This window comes from Epinephelus moara, chromosome 14, assembly GCF_006386435.1.
Source record: "Epinephelus moara isolate mb chromosome 14, YSFRI_EMoa_1.0, whole genome shotgun sequence".
Lineage (NCBI taxonomy): Eukaryota > Metazoa > Chordata > Actinopteri > Perciformes > Serranidae > Epinephelus > Epinephelus moara.
Window position 1 is genome coordinate 10,246,332 of NC_065519.1, and position 20,369 is coordinate 10,266,700.

General features: G+C 40.7%; 1 protein-coding gene across 8 annotated transcripts in view; it reads right to left on the reverse strand.

Moving 5' to 3' along the window:
- Nucleotides 1–20,369, reverse strand: part of dtnbb (dystrobrevin, beta b) — a 44,999-nt gene that overhangs the window by 12,639 nt on the left and 11,991 nt on the right. For 5 of the 8 annotated variants that reach the window (XM_050062488.1, XM_050062484.1, XM_050062486.1 and 2 more), the window contains 7 exons: nt 18,857–18,942; nt 18,382–18,536; nt 18,166–18,271; nt 16,891–17,057; nt 13,938–14,062; nt 5,838–5,912; nt 159–249 (listed from right to left, as the gene is read on the reverse strand). In XM_050062488.1, the coding sequence (XP_049918445.1) occupies nt 159–249; nt 5,838–5,912; nt 13,938–14,062; nt 16,891–17,057; nt 18,166–18,271; nt 18,382–18,536; nt 18,857–18,942 (805 nt within the window). The remainder of the gene's footprint in view (nt 1–158; nt 250–5,837; nt 5,913–13,937; nt 14,063–16,890; nt 17,058–18,165; nt 18,272–18,381; nt 18,537–18,856; nt 18,943–20,369) is intronic. The other 3 variants (XM_050062490.1, XM_050062489.1, XM_050062485.1) reach the window with 2 other exon arrangements.

Below are 20,369 nucleotides of genomic sequence, written 5' to 3' on the forward strand. Positions count from 1 at the left end.
TAACAACAAAAATCATGGCTGAGTATTACACAGTCTCACTTGTAAGTGTGAGTAGTTCTCCAGCCACAGTGAAGCGCCTAACAATAACTTGTCAAAGCATTAAATTTGAAATGCGGGTTGACTAAAGCCCACCACGGGGCGTCCTGCGAGACACTCACTGTGGAGTTGCCCGCCTCGGCTGCCAGGCGTGCAGCGTAGCGAGCGATGAGGCGGTGCTCTTCATCTAGCCGGCTGGGACTCTCCAAGACACTGCCCAAAGTCACAGACAGAGAAATACATCACACACACATATACAGCAACTCTGACTCTAATGTGCAAAGCTCTTATGTAAGTAGAAGGGAAAGTTTGTAGAGTCAAAGTGATCATGTAAAACTTTATAATTGAGGTGACCTTAAAATATGACACTTGGCTTTGACTCCAGTGTTGATAGACAGTCTGAGATAATTGGTCATAACAATGAACTGAGATGGATAAGAGAGAATGCAGCATGCCAAATGCATTTGTGACTGTGCCAATGCCCGTTCTGGCCATTTCATCACTGCCTGCAAATGTCAAATAAGGCATGAGACTTTAAATGATCATGGGCGTGGCATATGGTGTAGACAGATGACAGGACATATGCTGTCCCCTCTCGGCAGGCGTTCTGCAATGAAGAGTGAAGGAAAAGCTGAAATGGTGCTGGGCTCCATCTAACTCTGACTGGAGAGTGAGCGATGATTAAGACCATTAAATCCAATCTGGCTTCAAACCCACTACATCAACAAGCACAGTTTCTGCAGCTTTGACTACCCAAGCTCTAAACACACGACAAAACCAGCCTTTTAATCGACATTATTATTAAAAATCTTATCTTTCTCAAAGCAGATAAAAAGCTGCCAGTGTGATGAGATAATTTTAGCTGCTCCAGCTCCCACCTCTCTTGTTTCAAGAGTTTCTCAGCCCAGTGATGATATCTTAAAATACTCTGCGGATCATTCGACTTGTTTGAAGATAGTGTCACCTGACTCAAAACAACATTCAGTTGGTCTGCAGTTAGACTGTCAAGAAGTGTCTCGTAAAATGGGACACTTTCTAAATAATTTACAGTCTCATCCTCAGGCTTAAGTGTAGACAGAGCCTGAGGTTTCTTGTAAAATTAAAGTAATACATTAACGCACTTTAGGGAGCTGCTCGGGTTGGCTCAGGAAACACTGTGACCCAACACAGTCTTTTTGGAGCTGGACTGCATGCGGGGATCTTTGGGCTAATAGTAGAGAAGCTGCTGCACCAGGGAGTTTCCTGGCACCACCTGATGGCCTGTGCCAGGTTTTGGACAAAGATGCATGAAATGCCTTCAAGCCCTCCTGAACTGGCAGCTCTCCCAGATACTTTTATTTTTGTCTCACATTTGAAGATACTGGCTTTTTTTTTTTTTTTACTCAAACAATAACTCAGACACCACTGGTCCTATTTTGGTCAGAAACGTGCCAGATTTTGCTTTTTGAACTCTGTTTTCTGATTTGCCTGATGGTACTAAAGGTCAAAACTTTAAAAGGGCAGAGATCCAAATTTGTTGAACATCTGGAGGGATGATACATCTTGTTCCTGATTGTCTCTGCAGAATTCATGGTGGATGTTTACTTGTTAGTGGGTTCGGCAACATAGTTAGAATCAAACTCCTGATGTTAATAACAATATAGTGCTTGACTTTACGTAATATATTCGTCAATAAAGACAAATTACAGACTCAACATAACTCTGTTTTGCAAAGTTGGATGGACTACAGACTAGGGAGGGACCATCTTTATGCAATTTCATCTACAAAGTGTTTAAGTCAATGTTAATCTTACATTTTTGTGACACTTAAATCTTGCAACTTTAGAAATCCAACAGATTTGTTTTGCCATATTGATACCTGCTGTAGTAATGACCTTATAAACTGCTTTGGATATCAGCCATGACGTGTCAGATCCACATGTCTTTTGTAATTTTTTTAGTGTAGTTACATTAATTCAGTCATGGTTCTGATTAAAGGAATACTTCACCCCCCAAATGACCATTTGTATATCAAACTTGTTTTTTCTCAATTGCCTTCATGGTGAATGAAGAATCCAAAAAAAATGGAGAAAACCCTTGACAAACTTAAGGCATAGGCAACCAAGTTTAACAACAGCTAGTCTGAGTGGGCGGAAGTTTGCTGCAGAGATCAGCCTCTCATTGGGCGGAACGAGCCACCCGCTGAAGTCCCGCCCTACCACCTCCGGTTGTGTAGCAGTTTTCAACCGTTTTCAACACGTCCTTTACTAACTTTTGCGGTGTTTGATCTTGCGGGGATGTAGCCATTTTTCTGCCATGGTTCACGTCCTGTAGGTGATATTTTTGTGGACGTGTTACACCAAAACCTGTTTCCCCCCGGCAATATTTTTGCAAGCGCACCGTTGCTGTGGCACCGCCCAGAACGATTGTGATTGGTTGAAAGAAGTACAAGCAGCCGGGGCGTTTTTTTCTCCAATCTCACATTGAGAGTCGGCCCAGCCAGACCTTTCTTTTCTTGAGAAAGGTCTGGTGAGCGAGACTAAACAACAGCAAAACTATATCAAAACAACCGTTTACAAACTCTCACAGAACTCATGCGGTATAATCCAAGTCTCATTTATCAAGTTGTATACTCAGTACTTCCAGGGAGTTGTTGGTCTACCACTGCCTCAGTCAGTAGTTTGTTTGTTACTCTGTGACTTTGTTGAATCTGAACTAACCCTTTAAAAACAACAAACACACACAATAACACAAATAAACTAACTAATAAAGGCAGTGGTAGACCAGCAGCTCCTGTGTTCAGGGAGGTAAAATTACTGTTTTTGTCAATGGAGTCTAGCTTTGAAGAGAGCATAGATATGGTTTCACTTTTAGTTAAGTTCCCTGTCAGAAAGGTGATCTATTACAGAAGTACTGAGGATACAACTGGATATGTTAGACTTGGATTATACTGTACGAGTTGTGTGAGAGTTTGTAAACAGATGTTCTGATACAGTTTACTCCTGTTAAATGTGGTCGCCTATGACTTCAGTTCATTAGAAACTGGAGTATATATTCAGTATCTGGAGTATTCATCGTGGAGCCATGCAAGAAACACAAAGTTTTCTTTACGTATTCAGTGTAACACAGGGTGAGTGATTGACAGTAGTAGTCATTTGGGGAGTGAAGTATTCCTGAAATATTTTTTAGCACCACACTAACCCCTGGCCTCATGTTACCTCAAGTAACAATTATTCCATGCATAAATTTGAAATTTGTATTTTCTCTGCATATAAATGCTAAATAGGGCGACCTTAAGTAAAGTGTTTGTTACCAAATATAAGCAAAATTGGATTCAAAGTAATTGAATCAATATTCAAAGCACTTCTTCACTCATGAACAAAACTTTAAATAACTCAATATATTAGTTTTGCTTGCTCGGAATAATGACTTCTTATGGTAGAATTTAGTAAAATGCTAACAGAATATAATTTCATCACACTACAGTGTCATTGGAAGTCAGTGAGTAATTACATTGCATTATTGGACGCTGTTTCCATTTCAGCTGTTTAGCATATTTTGTTATCAAGTTTGTTTTAGAAAGGGACAAAGTTAATCACTAGTTTATGAATCAATGTCCGTAAAGTCTTACATAATGACACCTCCTGATAGAAACACAAACAGCTGTGTTTCCACACTGACTCATATTTAGTCCCATTTCTGAATTAAAACTCATCAAGCTCAAGATGGCATTTCCTTTTCTTTTTTTTCCTTAAATTTTATCTTGTGCCGCCGTGGTTCTGCATGACTAACAGGTAATAAATTGCGGTTCGCCCTTGGAGAACGAGCTAGTGGTGAGCGATTGTCTGTGAGAGGGAGCGAGGTGGGAGGGAGCAGATGCCATGTCAGCAGAGCAGACAGTATCAGAGAGCAGACTGTGATGGAGGCTGGAAGCACAACACCCACAATTTTTCAAACAGAGTGCATTCAGTTTCAACTCTGCACCAACTCGCAGTCATGAATGTGTTTTGTATTTCCCTCTGTAAGGGTCAACAAACAAGGACAGCACCGGCATTGCTTTTCAGTTCGGGGCTCTTGAACTGAGGCAGAGCCACAAGGAGCTTTGCATTATTCAGCAGCAGCATCTTTGACTCATAGGCCCTTTATGTGGAAACAGGCAGGCCAGTGCTGGGTAATTATAATAATAGATTAATATTTACAAACCAAATGTGACACAGTGAGAAGCTGGTGGGAACCGGCCTTCTGTTCCCTTCAACCAAACCTAAGTGAAGCATGCTCCTTCCCTCCTCATTCAACACCTTATCTACCGGTATCCACACTGACTCTCAACACAACCTATTTTGGAAGCGTCACGGTGGCTTAATGCGCAATTTCTGCCCTAAATATGGCAGCTTTGTAGTTGTTATGCCCCCCAAGGCAACAGCATCCTCAGTGCATGACATCTTCCCAAAGCTGCTCTGACTCACAGAGCAAAATGTCAAGACAAAGGTTATCAAGCTTCTTCATTACTGCCACAGTGAAACAAACCTCAGGAGAGCGTCGCCTTGCTCTTGTACATGCTGCAACACGTGATGTCTTCCAATGACCTCCACGGGTCTGGATGTAAGGCATCGTTTACCGCCTCGGGTGTCCCTATCTTGTCAACTTCCTTCAAGCCCGCTCTAATCTTGATACTGTCAGCCCTCAGAGACTGCACTGCACAAAATGTTCATTTCTGCAAGAAACTTAATCTGGTATCGATTGTTAGCATCTCATTTTTTCTAAACACAGATTGGAAATCTTCCAGCAAGGTAAGATAATTACACCTGTAATGTAACAGAGGCAAGAAATTTAATATTGGCATGACCTCACCCCTTTAACACACACTTTAAGGTTGCTGTGATGGACATTTTTTGCAGTGTGCATGCTGCCCTTCAGCTGCCTGGGTCCTTGGTGTAGTACTGTATGATAACCTGGCACAGAGGAGCGCAAGGAGAGAAAAAAAAGCCTCAGACTTCATTGAAGCTCCTCTCGAATTCTCCACCAAAGTCTTTGTCCGGATTTCAGTCAAACACCTGATATTTAACAGGGTTGATGTGCACACCTCTATTCTTCCTGTACACCAGACCGTGACGTCTCGTCCCTTCTAATGTGCCGTGGGAAGTCCTGAGTCCCCGAGCAGTCCCATCTTGCAAACATAAATTGCGGGAAAGATGCGAGAGGGAGATACTATACACAAAAGGAAAATTCACCCAGCACAGACTTGCAGGACAGAGTGCAGATACATCAACGCTGCCTCAAAGTGCCCTCCATTAAAGAATTCATAACCACAGTGGTTCATTACCACCGTGAGTAAATAATAATGGACATGGCCTTTAACAGAGAGGGGCTGCAATGAGAGGACAATTAGGTTGCTTTCATGGGGCCCTCGCCTGGTATCTGCTTACATGACGAGGCTCCAATTCTATCATAATCTATTTGTCAAATCAACCCTTTAAGTAGGAGTGCTCACATATTCTTCATGACAGCGTAACAAATTTTTCCTCTAAAAATACACTCACAAGGGCATGCTGCTCGGATGCAAAAATGTGTGTCAAGTGTGAGGGAACAAACAACATCTGTAGTCTGATTTTCCGCACTATTCTTGCCATTTCCACTGATGAGAGGGATTCTGTCACCTATTCTGAGCGCAGAGTGAATTTTGCGGGATTAAAAGGACTTATTTTTGCATGTGTGTAAGTTAAAGTGACATTTTGCCATCTCTAAATAATACATTAAGCTAATTCTGTGAAATAATCAGAATAGTATCTTCAAAGAGACATTGTGCCTGGGGGGGTGCTTACCTTTTGGTAGGAGTAGGCGCCCCAGAGGACATGAGCATTGTGTCGTTCATGTTGTTGGCCACTGGTTTCGGCTGACTAAAAGACAAGATTAGAGGTCTTTAATGCTACACTGCAGAGGCCCGTGGTGCTTGTCACCAGGGAATGAAGTAGAGGGCATTTGCATTTTATTAGTAATCATGAATCAGCGATCCTGACTTCAATTTTATCCCACAAATGTACAAAAGAGAGTAAGAGGGGAGGCAGGGGGGATCATTATACACTGAGTGTGGTTCAAAATATAGGCAACATGTTGTACTCGAGTTATCTTAAAATTGGAGCGAAATAATTGACTTTTCCGGGAAAGGCAATTTAAATGTTTTTAGGGCTATTAGCTTCAACCTAATTAACATGAGCAAGAGCAACAACAGCAGACAAGGAAACTAATTAAACTGGAAGTCTGTGAAAAACCAGGAAAGGTGACATTGTGGGAGGTAATTTGTGAGGGTAAACAAAGCGATGGGGTCCATCTGGCGGCTGAATCGGTGGCCCCCACGAGCTCGTTGGAGCCCAAACCCCTCGGACCACAGAGCCTCATTAACGGATCAAAATATCACTCTGCACATCTCAGGTGCTCCCCGCTTCACGCTTAGCCCGCCACAGACAACAGCACACGATTTCCATGTCTCTGTAGTTGCATCTCCTCGATCTGCACGTAGTATCTCTCTGTAGTTGTCAGCCTTGATTCTATTGTAACTGACTGTTTTATTTAAAGCACTCATTATCACATAAAAGCCAACGCACTGAGCACCATTGTGTCCTATTATGCCTATTTGTCCAATCAGCATTTTTTGGCCGAAATCTAACTATTTATATCCACATTGTGCAGAGTACTGTTATCAGCACAAGACACAAAGTGCCTCAACAGCACACATAGTCGTCTGTTCTGTGAATTATTGTGCTTCTAAAAATAAAAGCAAGAGAAGCTGCATCATTTCTGGACCACTAATTGTATTCAAATAACTTGTTAGTTGTTCACAAACCAGTACAAGCACATATTCCCTGCACTGATGTGCATGCTCATGGGGGTTTGGCGTGTTCTTTTTAAAGACACGTTGCAATTATTTATTGGTTCATACATTTAAATTTCCCTCAGGACCAGCCTAACAGATTCAAAAGACAACCATGGACAGTCCTCCATAAGTAATTTACATCTTATAACACAATCCTGCTATGATTCATATGTTTCAAGCAATAAGATAATAACAGGAAAAAGAAAAAAGTCACTACTCAAACCTGCACATGCTGCCTTCTAGTCTCCTTCACAGACAGACTGTGTGCACAAATACTTCCAAGGAAATGTTAACCTCTCATTTAACGCTCATTACAATAATCCACCCAGAAGGTGCAGACAGAAGAGGAGACACGGGGGCATCACACTTACCTCTGTGAGGAGAGAAAGCACCTGCCTGGCTGGCAAAATACATCCAACTGCTGCTGTTGCCAGATGCCTAATCTGCCCTCAACTGAGCAAGCGAGCATCTCAATGTACTACACTGCTGCTGTCTCCAAGGAAACTCGGCGGTCACATGACTTCATGACGACGTAGATTTCTCTCTCTCTTTCGCTCTCTCTCTCTCTGTGCTCTCTGAAGCTCCCTGCTCCGGCTCTGTCTTTTCACCTCTCTCTCCAACACATGAATACACACTGGAAATTAGGGAAATGCCATTTGCTCAAAATACCTCAATTGCAGAGTCCAAAAAAAACCTCCCATCCCTGCAGGAGGAAAACATATAACAAACTGGCTTCTGCAGTCTATACTATAATTGCATTTACATATCTTAACTCTTCCCTTTTACCTTCAGTGAGTTACATAAGTCAAAGCTCTTCACGGCTATCCTTCTATAAATAATCATCAGTCCTTTTCAAGTACACCAATATAACTCCTGTGGAGTGCATAAAAAAAGAGCAGCTTCTACTTACGTAAAAGTATTTCATTTTCCTGTAAGAATTTGGATTCATTCTAACAGGCGTCCTAACTCATTCACATCAGTGTCTGCAGCCCCCGTGGTTCACTGGCTGGAGAAATGCTGATTAAAGCCACACAGTCCAGTAACTCAGCCAGTGCCTCAGAGGTCAAACTGGAGTGAGTTGACACAACATTTAGGCACTAAGAGATCAAAGTCTGCAATGCGCTAAGCCTCGTGCTACCTGCGTGCAGTGAATGACAATGTGCCACCCTTTCCTTGCACTTGGCAGTTGGCAGGGGTACAGGGGGAAATTAAGTCTGGTGGAGCTTCATACACGCACATTCACCTTATTTCTGACAAATGACGGATGCACAGCTGCCTTCAATCGAACCTCGAAATTAATACGCAAACATGGAGCATCCTCTCCTGCTGGAAAAGATGCTGCCTATTTGCAGCCTTGGCCATAAAAAACAAATGGATCACGCTCACAGAAAAGTGAATTACACGCCTGTTCTCTCCATTTTAATGACACTGATGGAATTTGCATTGACCCAGAGTATAAAAAAATGTGGTTAAAACAGAGGAAAGCATTTTAAAAATGTAAAGGGATTTGTGAGGATTATATAGAGAGTGGGAAATTGCTAAATATTATCATGGCACTGAGAATTGGAAGCTATAGTGTGTGTTCCGCATTAATGCAAAGTACGGTGAGATGCCTATTTTCGACTCTCAGACTATTTTGGTGCTTAAAGTGTTTTGGCAGAAGAGGCACTAAGTCTGAAGGTAAGAAGCTGTATCATAGATTTAAAGTTCCTGAGACAGACGGTGCATCTCAAACCTATAACTCCTCTCCTAAACACAAATCCGCAAGAATCTCGCTGACAGTTTGAGTGGAAGGGAAAAACTCACAGCTCAGCTCGCTGTTCGTCTTTGCTTTCAGATGCCAGTAAATATTTCAAAAACAGTATCAGAATAGATACACTTTGTCTGAAGGGGATGCGAAGGGTTGGACGACTGGGAGACTCATGTCCGTTCAGTTTGGGAGTTTCTATCAAGCCTGACGCTCTACCCTGATTCTGCCATTATTACTCACTCACAGCCGCTTCGTCAGCCTCACACACACGCGCGCGCACACACACCTGAGAGACTATGCTGATGGATGAAATGAAAATACACCTCTTCACAGACAACATTCATCAGGATTGGCAACTACTGTAGCAGCACTAGTTTTAGAATACCAATGGCACATTTCTCTCTCTGTTATGGATCATCAATAAAATGAAGTCAATTCAGAATAAAAATTGGAGGCTTGGCAGTTTTCCTGTGACTAATTATCTGAGGGATCCAGTTTGAGGAAAGATTTCTGTAGCCAGCAGGGGAATCATCATGGGAATGGTAGGCGGACAATTATTATATTCATCCATAATTTTTCTGAAATTGACCGTTAACAAGTTAGAATTATTCCATTAGTGCCAGCTCTTCCCTATGGCTCATGGCTACGAAGAGTACTTAAAAAATGATTTACAACTGGTGTATTGGATTTAAAGGAACAGTTCAACTTTTGAGACTTATGCTCATTTGCTTCTTGCCATGAGACGATCCATACCACTCTTGTATCTATCCAGTCCAGTCACCAGAAGAAGTTGTTGCTATTGTGCATTTCTGCAAATCAACAATACACTACATTTGAATGTTTCATATGGATCATATCAACGTTTGTACAGTGACGTAATATATAAGTTGACTTTCTCATTTGGGAGCTGAAGGAGATGGTGGATGATGTGTCACCTAGTCGACACACCTGCCAAGCTGCAGACCACTGTTCAAAACTAACAAAGAACAAAATCAGTTGTGTTTTTAGTGAGTCATTGCTGTGTTTTCATTGGCTGCATTTTAAGCTACAAATGTGGGTATTTTGGCTTTTTTTTTCCTTTTTTTTTTAATTGTTCTGGAAATGTTGGTGCACAATCGCAGTCCATGTACAATCAACAAAGTGCAGACTCTCCTCCGCATCGCTGGTGAAGAGGAGGAGTACAGTGAGAGCTAGATGGAGCAGTGATGCAGCTATTACGATCTGCTAACAATCCAGCTTACATTTAAGACTAGCCTACTGTCTGCAACAGAAACACATAACAGATCTGTGGTTTAGGTCCATGTCCATTTGGGTTACATACGGGTTGTAATGGTACTATACTGAAAGGGTTAGAAATGCGGCTTTATTTAACGGACAAACATTAGAGAGAGATGGAGTGGTATTAGTCTTCTCATCCTTTAAATGTTCTCAAATATGTGTCATAGAAGGAATGAAATCTGGATATTTTCCCCTGTGTGTGCACAAAATAGACTTAATACATTTTCTTTGGATAAAATTTGCAAATAAAATCTGTTCTGCAGTTTGAAGACATGCACAGTTAAATATGGAAGCATTAAATCTGAACCAAAATTAAGAATGGCAGTCTCCGATGAATACATATTTTGAATGGTTGTCAGGTTTAAAAAACATCTTTTCATGGCACGGCTGATAAGAAGCACTACTTCATCACCACACACACATAAAAAAACACAAACGCTTCTGCAACCAAAAATAGACATTTTTCTGTCATCAAAGACGGGGACTTTTGTTAAATACCTTCCCTGCATCAGACAATACAATAGAGACTGAGACACACATACAAACAAGTCTCAGGGGTCAACAGTCACTTCCATTATCCTAAAAGTCAGTGAACACACACACACACACACACACACACACACACACACACACACAGCCTACACAGTGCCACCAACCTTGAAATGCCATCTGCGAGAGCATGAGAATGCACTTTGTCCATTACATGCTTAAAGGAAAGCATAACGGCAAGAAGTTCCTGGAATTTTTACCCAAAAACTTTCATTTTACAGATGTCAGGATATTCTGTGTTGCTACTTGTGCCAAATAACCAGTGGTGGAAAGAGTATTCAGACCTTTCACTCAAGTAAAGGTACTGTACAAGTGCAACAATTTAAAAGTAGTATTATAAGCAAAATGTCTGCATCCAAAATTTTACATAAGCATAAAAGTGTAAGCAGTAAGTACTTTTTCTGAAGGAAGATGCCACCTGAGTTTGCCTGGATCCAGACCTTTGAATCTGCCCACTCCCCTGAGTTCAAGTTGACTGACACATACTGTAACAAGCTGACAATTCCATCTAATATCAGGCAACATCTGAGCGGTACAATATATAGAATACAGTATAATTGTTATAAATTTGGAGAGGACAGGTCAGGAAAAAAGTTTGGCTTTAGCAGTGTAGAGTTTCTTAAAATAGACTCTGAACTGTTGCTGTTGTTTATCATTATTAAACAATTTAAGGTCAGTGGCTGGATGTAATAGCTTTAAAATGGTGTGTTAATTGAGCTATAAATGCTTTCAATGTCAAGTGCCCAGGGGGTGGGAAAACATCAGCAATGAAAACATGATGCCAGCTGTTGCCCTGCTGTAATTTGATTGGCTCTTTGCCAAGTACTGTTGTCATTATTTGCTTGTAGTTGGCAGACGTTAGTATTTGTTGTTAAAGAAGGTAACTAACTGTGGTCTTCATGACCTATAGGAGCCATTCCTGGTGTAAAATGTATATGGGATGCTAATTTATCCTGTGGGGGTCACTGTTGTGGGTATCTGTCAATATAGGTAGGACCCATTCATTAAGGGACAGGTGTTGGTAGATGGAGGAGCACATATAGTTTATTTGACCACAACACTGGGGCATGTCAAGCCAAGTGTACGCTGCTAAGCGTAATGAGGAAGTAGCGTTCTTTTGACACAGATTTATGGATTCACTACAACAGTGAGAAATAAATAATGCATCAAAGACAATAAAAAGAAGTGGGACACTTTGTCTTCACTTGATGAACAGCAGATGGTTTTGGCAGGCGAGTGCATCAATTTGTAGCCTGTCTATGCAGCTCCTCAGTGGCTTTAAGTTTAGGTTTATCTGCTGTAATGAACTATGTGATGAAAAACTTAAAATCAAAAAGCCCAGCTGCCCCACCAGCTGCAGGATATTGTTATAAACCAAACCAATGGAAAACATAACCAGACTTAATCTGGAGTGGTTCTTAAGGAAAAAACGTCTCACTGCTAGCTTGTCAAAGAAGACACTGTATTTTGCTTCCAGTGTGTGGTGATCAAAGGGGATGTTACCTGGTCAATAACTGGCTTTCAGGATCTCAAGCATCTTTCTGAGAGGATTACCCAACATGAAAGCAGCAGGACAACGTGGCAAACATAGCTACCCAAACTACCCAAACTGACATCACATACAAATAAGGGATTCAGCAGTATGACAGCAAATTGAGAAGGATGGGTATATGTGCCCAATCGGAACTTCAATTCAAATTTATTTATAAAGCCCAATATTACAAATCACAATTTGCCTCAGACGGCTTTACAGCATACAACTTCCCTTTGTCCTTGGACCCTCACAGGTCATACTCAACTCATAGACATCTGAAATGTGACCAAGCGCCCAAAGTACCCCGTGTTTCTTTGTAAGGGGACACAAGGCAAAAAGGTTGGGAACCATTGGTTAAATCTGTAACAAATCATTGTGTTTTATAAGCTTATCATATGTTTTTCAATCTAAAATCTTTAACTGAAAGGTAACTAGTAACTTTATCTAAATGTAGTGGAGTAAAAATACAATATTTACTTCTGAAATGTAAAAGGAGTAGTTTTTAAATAGGCTATAAAATAGCAACCCTCAAATACACTGTGTGAGTAGATGTATTCTCTACCACGGCAGTTACTTTTATCATTTTACAATGAAAAAATCAAACTGGTCCCTTCAGTTCATTAAAAAAAAATTCTGAGGAAAACAATAAAAGGCCTCTGTGCTATAAAATCAGATATAACCAAGAGATCCAACTGGGAAGAACTCAATATTCTCTGTGACTCCATCATCTGAAATAATCAACATCATAAAAAAAAAGGTACGGATTACTGCTTGCTGAGGGCACTGGAGGGACCAAACTAGTTTCAGACACACATTTTATTTTAATCAATATTAATCTACTCGTGTGATGTAATTTCATGCTACACAGCCTATACTGCGCGAGCTAATCCAATCGCCTCATCTCTCAGTTGGAGGGAAACATTCAGGTCGACAGTTGATTCTCCATGATGTGATGAATTGTAAATTTATGCAAATGTAAACTTCATCTTAAATGCATAAGTTTGGGCACAATGCAGAAAAATCCTCCCGCCAGTGGGCAGACGCTGGATGCGAGAACAGATTCAGAGATGATGGTATCTATCACGCCGTAAAACAGGAAATCATGTTGATGTATTTATGTTGTGTCTATTTTTCTTGGCATCCACTGAGCTGGTTTCTCCCCCATGATGTAGCTCACTATCAATTACTCACTGACACTTGCCAGAAGCAAAACCCATATACAGACAGCTTAGATTTATGGTCGTGACTGGAATATGAAGCAGGATTTTGTTATGAAATGTGCCATGAGAAATGTTGAAAGTAAGTTGAGAGATTTCCTGTGATCCTATTAATGCCATGAACAAGCAAAATCATAAATCTTATTTTTTTTATCTCTGAAACCTTATTAGATTTTGTCTTGGTGGAGGCCGAAAGCGTCAAAGTTTTGTTGGTGTTTGGGTGATGAGAAAAATATGAAGTGACCTAAGCAATGTGGACTTGTGCAGATGTATCTTAGTGGAGGAATTGATCATGGAAATCATACAATTTTTCAACTGAAATGTAAATGAGTGTGCACGGTTTAAGACAGCAGCAGAATATAATGCATTTCCTATAATGACTTCCAGGAGCCTTAAAGCCTGGAGTGTGAGATTTATACCATCGTCCCCGTTCCATTGCCAACAGACTGATGAGGACGACTGTGCTGTTAACGGCTGAACCTGCGTAGTATATCACCATTTCCACGTTAGCAAATAATCATGGGCTTGACGTCTTGGCGAGATGGGACTCTATCCGTCATGTAGTGACAGCGAAATGGAAAGATGGAAGCAGTTACATGACAAGAACAGACAATAGATCATGAGCACTCTAAGCCTTGCTGCGCTGTTAATCAACAAATCAGCTGGGTTTCCCTCATTAATGACACAACCAGTGGTAACAAATGCTTTGGGAATGGCACTTACACAGTATGGGTGAGTTCCTGTGGTCTCTCAGCCTGCTCGGGGAACACAGGATGAGGTGGCTCTCCAATGGGGACGCAGCCTAGAGATTTACTGATTGCGTGGCTCAGCTTTTTGGCCGGAGACTTCTGTGAGGAGGGCAGGACAAACAAAGTATCTGTCACCTAGTGTTGTATCATCGTGTTGAGGTAGTAGAAACAGTTTTAAGCTGCTTCAGAAGTAATTTACATAACTAGGTCAACAGTTTGTTTACTGTGCCAAAAGTGTGGATCAGCAGTAGCTTGTGCATATTCAGGAAGTGCTTGTATCTGCTACGCCACATGCAGCTTGGGTGGCTGCCCTACGGTCCCAAAACTGCAAGGCAATGAGTTTATTCTTCTGTGTTCTTGTCAGACAGGTGTATGACTGCAGTTACGTACAAGCTAAAAATACTGTGCAGACAACAACATCGTACACATCCAATTTTAACGCCAGCTGTGTTCTTCTGCAGGATTTTCAAATGGAAACACCCACTCAGCCATTTGCAAAAGGCAGTTACGTAGGCTTGAGGGCTGATGATATAAATGATAATTGTAAAGGTTAGTTTGGACTTCTTGAAGTGGGGTTGTATGAGGTACTTATCCATAGTCAGTGTATTACTGACAGTAGATGGTGCTCGGCATGCCCCCAGTTTGAAGAAGCGCACATGAGCACCGTCACGGAAGCTAAGCGATGTACTGCTAAAAAAAAATCAATATCAGATGAGTGAAGTATTTCGAATATTTTCACTGCTTTACCTTACCGTCTGACAGCCCTTTCTGATTGGGATCTGAGGCTGTTATATCACTCTCTTCAAATCCACCAGACTGTACTGACCAAAACAGTAATTTTACCTTTCAGAACACAGAAGCTGCTGGTCTACTGCTGCCCCATTTCCACCGAGCAGTGCGGTATGGTACAATTAAGTTCAGTACACTTTTTTTTTCATTACCACTGTGAAAAGTTGTGGNGATACTGTGGAGAGTTTAATCAGTAAACTGTAACTATAAAATAAAGGATGTTTTGCTGCCTCTCACAGCAGCTGGAGTCGGAGAAAAAGTAACTTAATTCACTGGGCCGACTGCCGGCAACTTTTAAGGTGGAATGTTTACTTCGGCTCAGACACAGAGAGGCACACTGGGAAAGGCTATGGGGTTTATATGTACTATGTCATCATGCAGAAACCAACATCAGCTCAGGTAGGAAAACGTTTTGAGAAAGACTTGGGAAAAAAGCATTATGATGCTAAAACATCATACATACTTTGACCAAAATTTGAATGTTCAGATTTCAACACATGTGGGACATAACTGTGCATTAACAGACTGATTTTACAACCTCAAAATAATTTAAAAAAAATGTTGGAAATTGGTGATAACAGTAGCTCTGACATGACATAAATGCAGTATAACCATACCATACCATTACTGAAAAAAAATATTTTTTAATAGATGATACTGTAATTGTCCTTTTTAATATGTGTGATGATAAATGATTACCAATATCATTGTCTTCAGATCGACCATTTTCCTACAAAAAAGGACCAAACTCTGCAGAATTTTATTCTTGGTAGGGTAAAAAAAAGTCTCTGAAAAGTTTTGTCATTTAACACTCCAGTGAAACACAAACTAAAACACAAACTATTAATTAATTAATTTAAGGTAAGATGGGATAGCAGTTCCTTAAGGCAGGATGATCACTGGAGCATTTGGTTTCATTTAGGGAACAAACCAGAAACTGTTTAAAGGGACGGTTCACACTGAAATCAAAAAGATTACACCCACCGACCGTATCACTGCCAAAAGGGAGTGTGCATCTACTCATGGACGAGATGCTTGTGCTCATGACGGTGCGAGATGAAAACATTAATGGCGTCCTCCTTGGCTGAGCTTTAACATTAGCTAGCTCAGTGGTGCTAGGTGAGCTAGCAGTAGATGTACACTTCATTGTGTGTGGTGATACAGTTGGTGGGTGTAGTTCAGTAGAAAGAAAATAGTTCCTACATGAAACTGCTCACAACAAGGTCTGTGGATTATCTTGAGTAACAAGGTCATGATTTCTATAAAGAGACATTGCATTTTTTGGCGCTTTTATCATCACAAGCCGAGTGCCATCTAGTTCCATGATACTGGAGAGCAGGCAGACATCTCTACGACCGTTATCTTAGTTTACTTGTAATAAAATGTATTATAGGAATAAAATGGCCCTGCCTTTATGTCGTGCAATTTATCCATATAATACAGACACACAATAACGGTTGGAGAGTACATTTAACGCACTGGCTGACACAGCAGTCGTCTTGTTCTTTTATGAACAGCCATTGTTTTTGTCACAACAAAAGAAAATGGCCAGTAAAGCTGCCAGCTAATCAGAATAGTGTGGGTGCTGCCAAATGCTGAAACCAAATAAAATGTGGCGAACAATGTCCCAGATGTGTTTCGCAGACATATAATTTACACCAGTTTGTGACAAAAGTAGGAAAACATCCAGAACAGATTCAGCCATCTAACCCTCATGGTAATATTTTTTCACATTACAGATATCTTTTTGTGTTGCATCTATTCAGGCGTGTCAGTCAAGTCCTGAGGCTTCATGAACAGTCATTCTCTTCTGTGAAAAACCGTGTGGGGTGGGAATTGGATTTGGGATCCTGCGCCTATGTCTTCCCTTGTTTCGATTTATAACATAATGATTGAGCTTTGGGGGAATGTGGCAACACGGCAAATTCAATCAATACAATTTCATTTGCCAAAATGAGTAAAACCCCATAAAATCCCGTTTGGATTGCTTTGAGAGGACAGGAAATGTAGGGTGACGGCTGAATAGTCTGCCATGTTGTAAAATCATTCCCCACTCTCACAGAGATATTGACTCTAGGATTGTTTTGAAAAGGGAACAACAGGATGTAAAATTAAGAGTGATCAGGGCTTTGCCTTACCCAGGATGAGTGCTCCTTCATCTGGTGCTGGTTGCTATGGGGACCATTGGCATGACCACGCCAGAAGCAGCTCTGGCAGAGCTGGTAGCCATGGCACTGTTGGCACCGATACCGGAAACCCATCATGCTCTCGCTCCGGCAATATGAACATTCCACCGGATGGAAGACTGAGCAGTAAAGAAAAACAAAGACGGGACAGAGACATCTTTACTTACAGAGCTGTTCTCTTATATTTTCACATTTTTTATTATTATTTTCACATCATTATTATTATTATTATTATTATTTTTTATTGAATATACTTCTAATTATTTGCTTGTTTTATTTTTTTATGTCTGTACTTATTTCTATCTTTGTGCTGCTGCATCTTATCTTACATCTTAAAAACCTGTGTGTGCAGTTAGTTCTAAGGCAGTGGTTCTCACCCTTCTTTGTCAGACGTATCCCTGCAGCCAGTTGTAATAAGTAACTCAGTACATTGAGCCAAGACCTGTACTTGAGTAAAATGTTAAGGTACTTGTCCTTTAATTGAGTATATCCATTAAATGTTACTTTGTACTTGTACACCACATTTCAGAGGGAAATATTGTACTTTTTACTCCATTACATATATTGACAAATATAGTGACTAATAACTTTACAGATTTAGATTTTACATTAAAAAAAAAAAAACTTAAACCAGTAGTTTCTAAACTATTGGGCTTGTGAACCCTTATTAAAAATAGTGATGGAAAAATCCTTATATGTTTTACTTTAAGATTTTTTTTTAAGATATTTTTTAGGGCATTTTGCCTTTAATAGACAGGACAGGTAAGTTTGAAAGGGGGAGAGAGAGAGGGGATGACATGCAGCAAAGGGCCCCAGGCTGGACTCGAACCGGGGCCGCTGCAACAACAGCCTTGTACATGGGGCGCCTGCTCTATCCACTAAGTCACCAACGCTCTGTTTTACTTGAAGATTAAGTGCAGGACCTTTACATGTAAGTTCAGAGGAAGGATTAAATGAGCGCTCCTGGGGGTGGAAGAGAAAAGCACTTTGAGCGGTCAAAAGACTAGACAGGCACTATAGAGGTTCAAGTCCATATCCATTTAGCTGTTTACCATTTCACTGTTTCTAGGCCCAAAGAGGTAAAATTATGCATTATTTTACATCACTGTTTTACAGACATCAGCATCAAATTTAGAGAAATTAAATGAGGAACATTTATATTCAAATGATGAAATGTCAGTGTGGATGCACAGTGTGAATATAAATAGCTGAGAGTCCACATCTCACCATTTTCAACATTAGCAAGTCGGTGCATGAGCGGTAGCCATACGAGGCATTGAGGGGGAGGATCTGCCATCAACACATCCAAAAACGTGTTCAGCATAATCTTCTTCTGGATACAAACACACACAAACATGTATTAACCAAGACATGCAAATTATTAGAAGATAGGGAAGAAGAAGAAGAATGAGAGGATGGTGTGTTCATAAATCCTCCTCATACCTGCTGAGGGAAGCACGTCCGCACCGAGTGCTCCGTGTACCCAAAAGAAGGGCCCTCGAACACAGCCGTAGGGAGTTTGAGCACCTCCCGGAGAAACTGATCAAACTTTGCAAACATCATGACTCCACTTGAGTCGGAGATCTGTGAGAAAATATCTGAGGGACAGCAAATGTCAGACTGTTAGGAAGAACACAGTGCAAAGCAGGCTTTTGACATTTCTGTGGATGTATTGATCCGCAGCCTGTGTACTCAGCAGAGTCAAAATATGCACAGTTAAAGCAAATAAATTCTGCATGTGTGTTTCAACAGTGCCCCTGTGTGTTTAATTTAAGCAACTACATAAAGAAATCCTAGAATGTGCAGGTGGCAATGACATTTCAGAAAATCAAGCTAATTAAAAAATGCAGCTCATTCACACACACAGATACATCTGTCTTCTGGTGGCAGGTGTAGGGGGGCTTACAAATGTACTTACAGCGTAGTTTGTCTACAATTTTCCCTCCACACATTGTTGACAGCATGGCTTTCATTGAGAAAACTGTCAGCTTCCCATGGCTTTCACTGCAAGAAGAAAGAAAGGTGAAAGGATGAATTCATAAGCAGTAAAACACACCTTTGTTCAGTCTTATACACTGACTGGTTTCCCATTACAGCCTCACACGGTCTGTTATGACTAATAGCTTCTGATTGCTTATGGCAGCTAAGCAAGCAAAACTTTATTTATTTAGCAAATTTCTATTCCAGGTGGAATCACACTGTGCGGCACAAAGTGTGAAGTAGAAGCTGCAGGCACAGAACAAAGCCAGCAACCAACCATAAAAGTGAATTAAATCCATTAAAATTTGAAATGAGACCTCATGAAACAATAATCATGATGAAGAATAAATCAATAGAAAATACAAAGACCTGACTCAGAACTGATTAAAAATTTGTTAAAATAAAAAAACCTAATAGCACCAAAAGTAAACCATTAAAAGATGATAATACATATGAATTAAAATAAACAAAATAATTAAAAACAGAACAAAATAGAATAAATAGACCAATAAAAGATGATAACGCGAGAGTAAAACCAAAAAAATAAAATGAAATAATAGATAAACCTATAAAATAGTAAAAGTAAAAGCCCACCTGACTTAAAACCAATGGAAGAAAGAAAAATAAAATAAATTAAAACAGTCAAACCTGTCTACTAGAATGTGGGACTAAAAAGGAATGTCTTCAACTTAACTTTAGCTAAGTCAGTCTTCTCCGCTTGTGTTACTGTGTGTTTAATCATAATATCATCCCACAATTGTCACCTCAGATAAAGTTACATACAGTAGACTCCCCTCGATAAAAGATAATGAGATATTTACACAGAAATATGACACATTTATTACAATTCCAATCAAATCCCTCATCCCCATCCCTCTATGTTTGCTTGCAGGTTGGCTGTGTACGCTCAATATGATGTCACAGAAATGTCACTGACTAAGGACCTGTTGTTCTTTGAGAGGAAAGTAGCAGACATCCCCAGCCTTGTGCTGCATTCATGTGATGTCAGAATAAATTGAAAAATGATCGTACCTCACAGCTCACCTGAACCGTGTCCTTTGCTCTTTGTCATCAACATGTTGTTTGAACACTCTAAGCAATAAAATACAACACACGCTGCACCATTGGCATTGTTGCCTCACAGCAAGAGGGTTCCTGGTTTGAACCCAGGGTGGAGGAGCCCTTCTGTGCAAAGTTTGCATGTTCTCCCCCTGTCAGTGTGGGTTTTCTCTGGGTACTCTAGCTTCCTCCCACAGTCCAAAGACATGCAGGTTAATTGGTGACTCTAAATTACTAGTAGGTGTGAATGTGAGCGTGAATCGTTGTCTGTCTCTATGTGTCAGCCCTTTGATAGTCTGGTGACCTGTCCAGGGTGTACCCTGCCTCTCACCCAGTGTCAGCTGGGATAGGCTCCAGCACTCGTACCTTCAACAAGCTGACGCAGTACATAC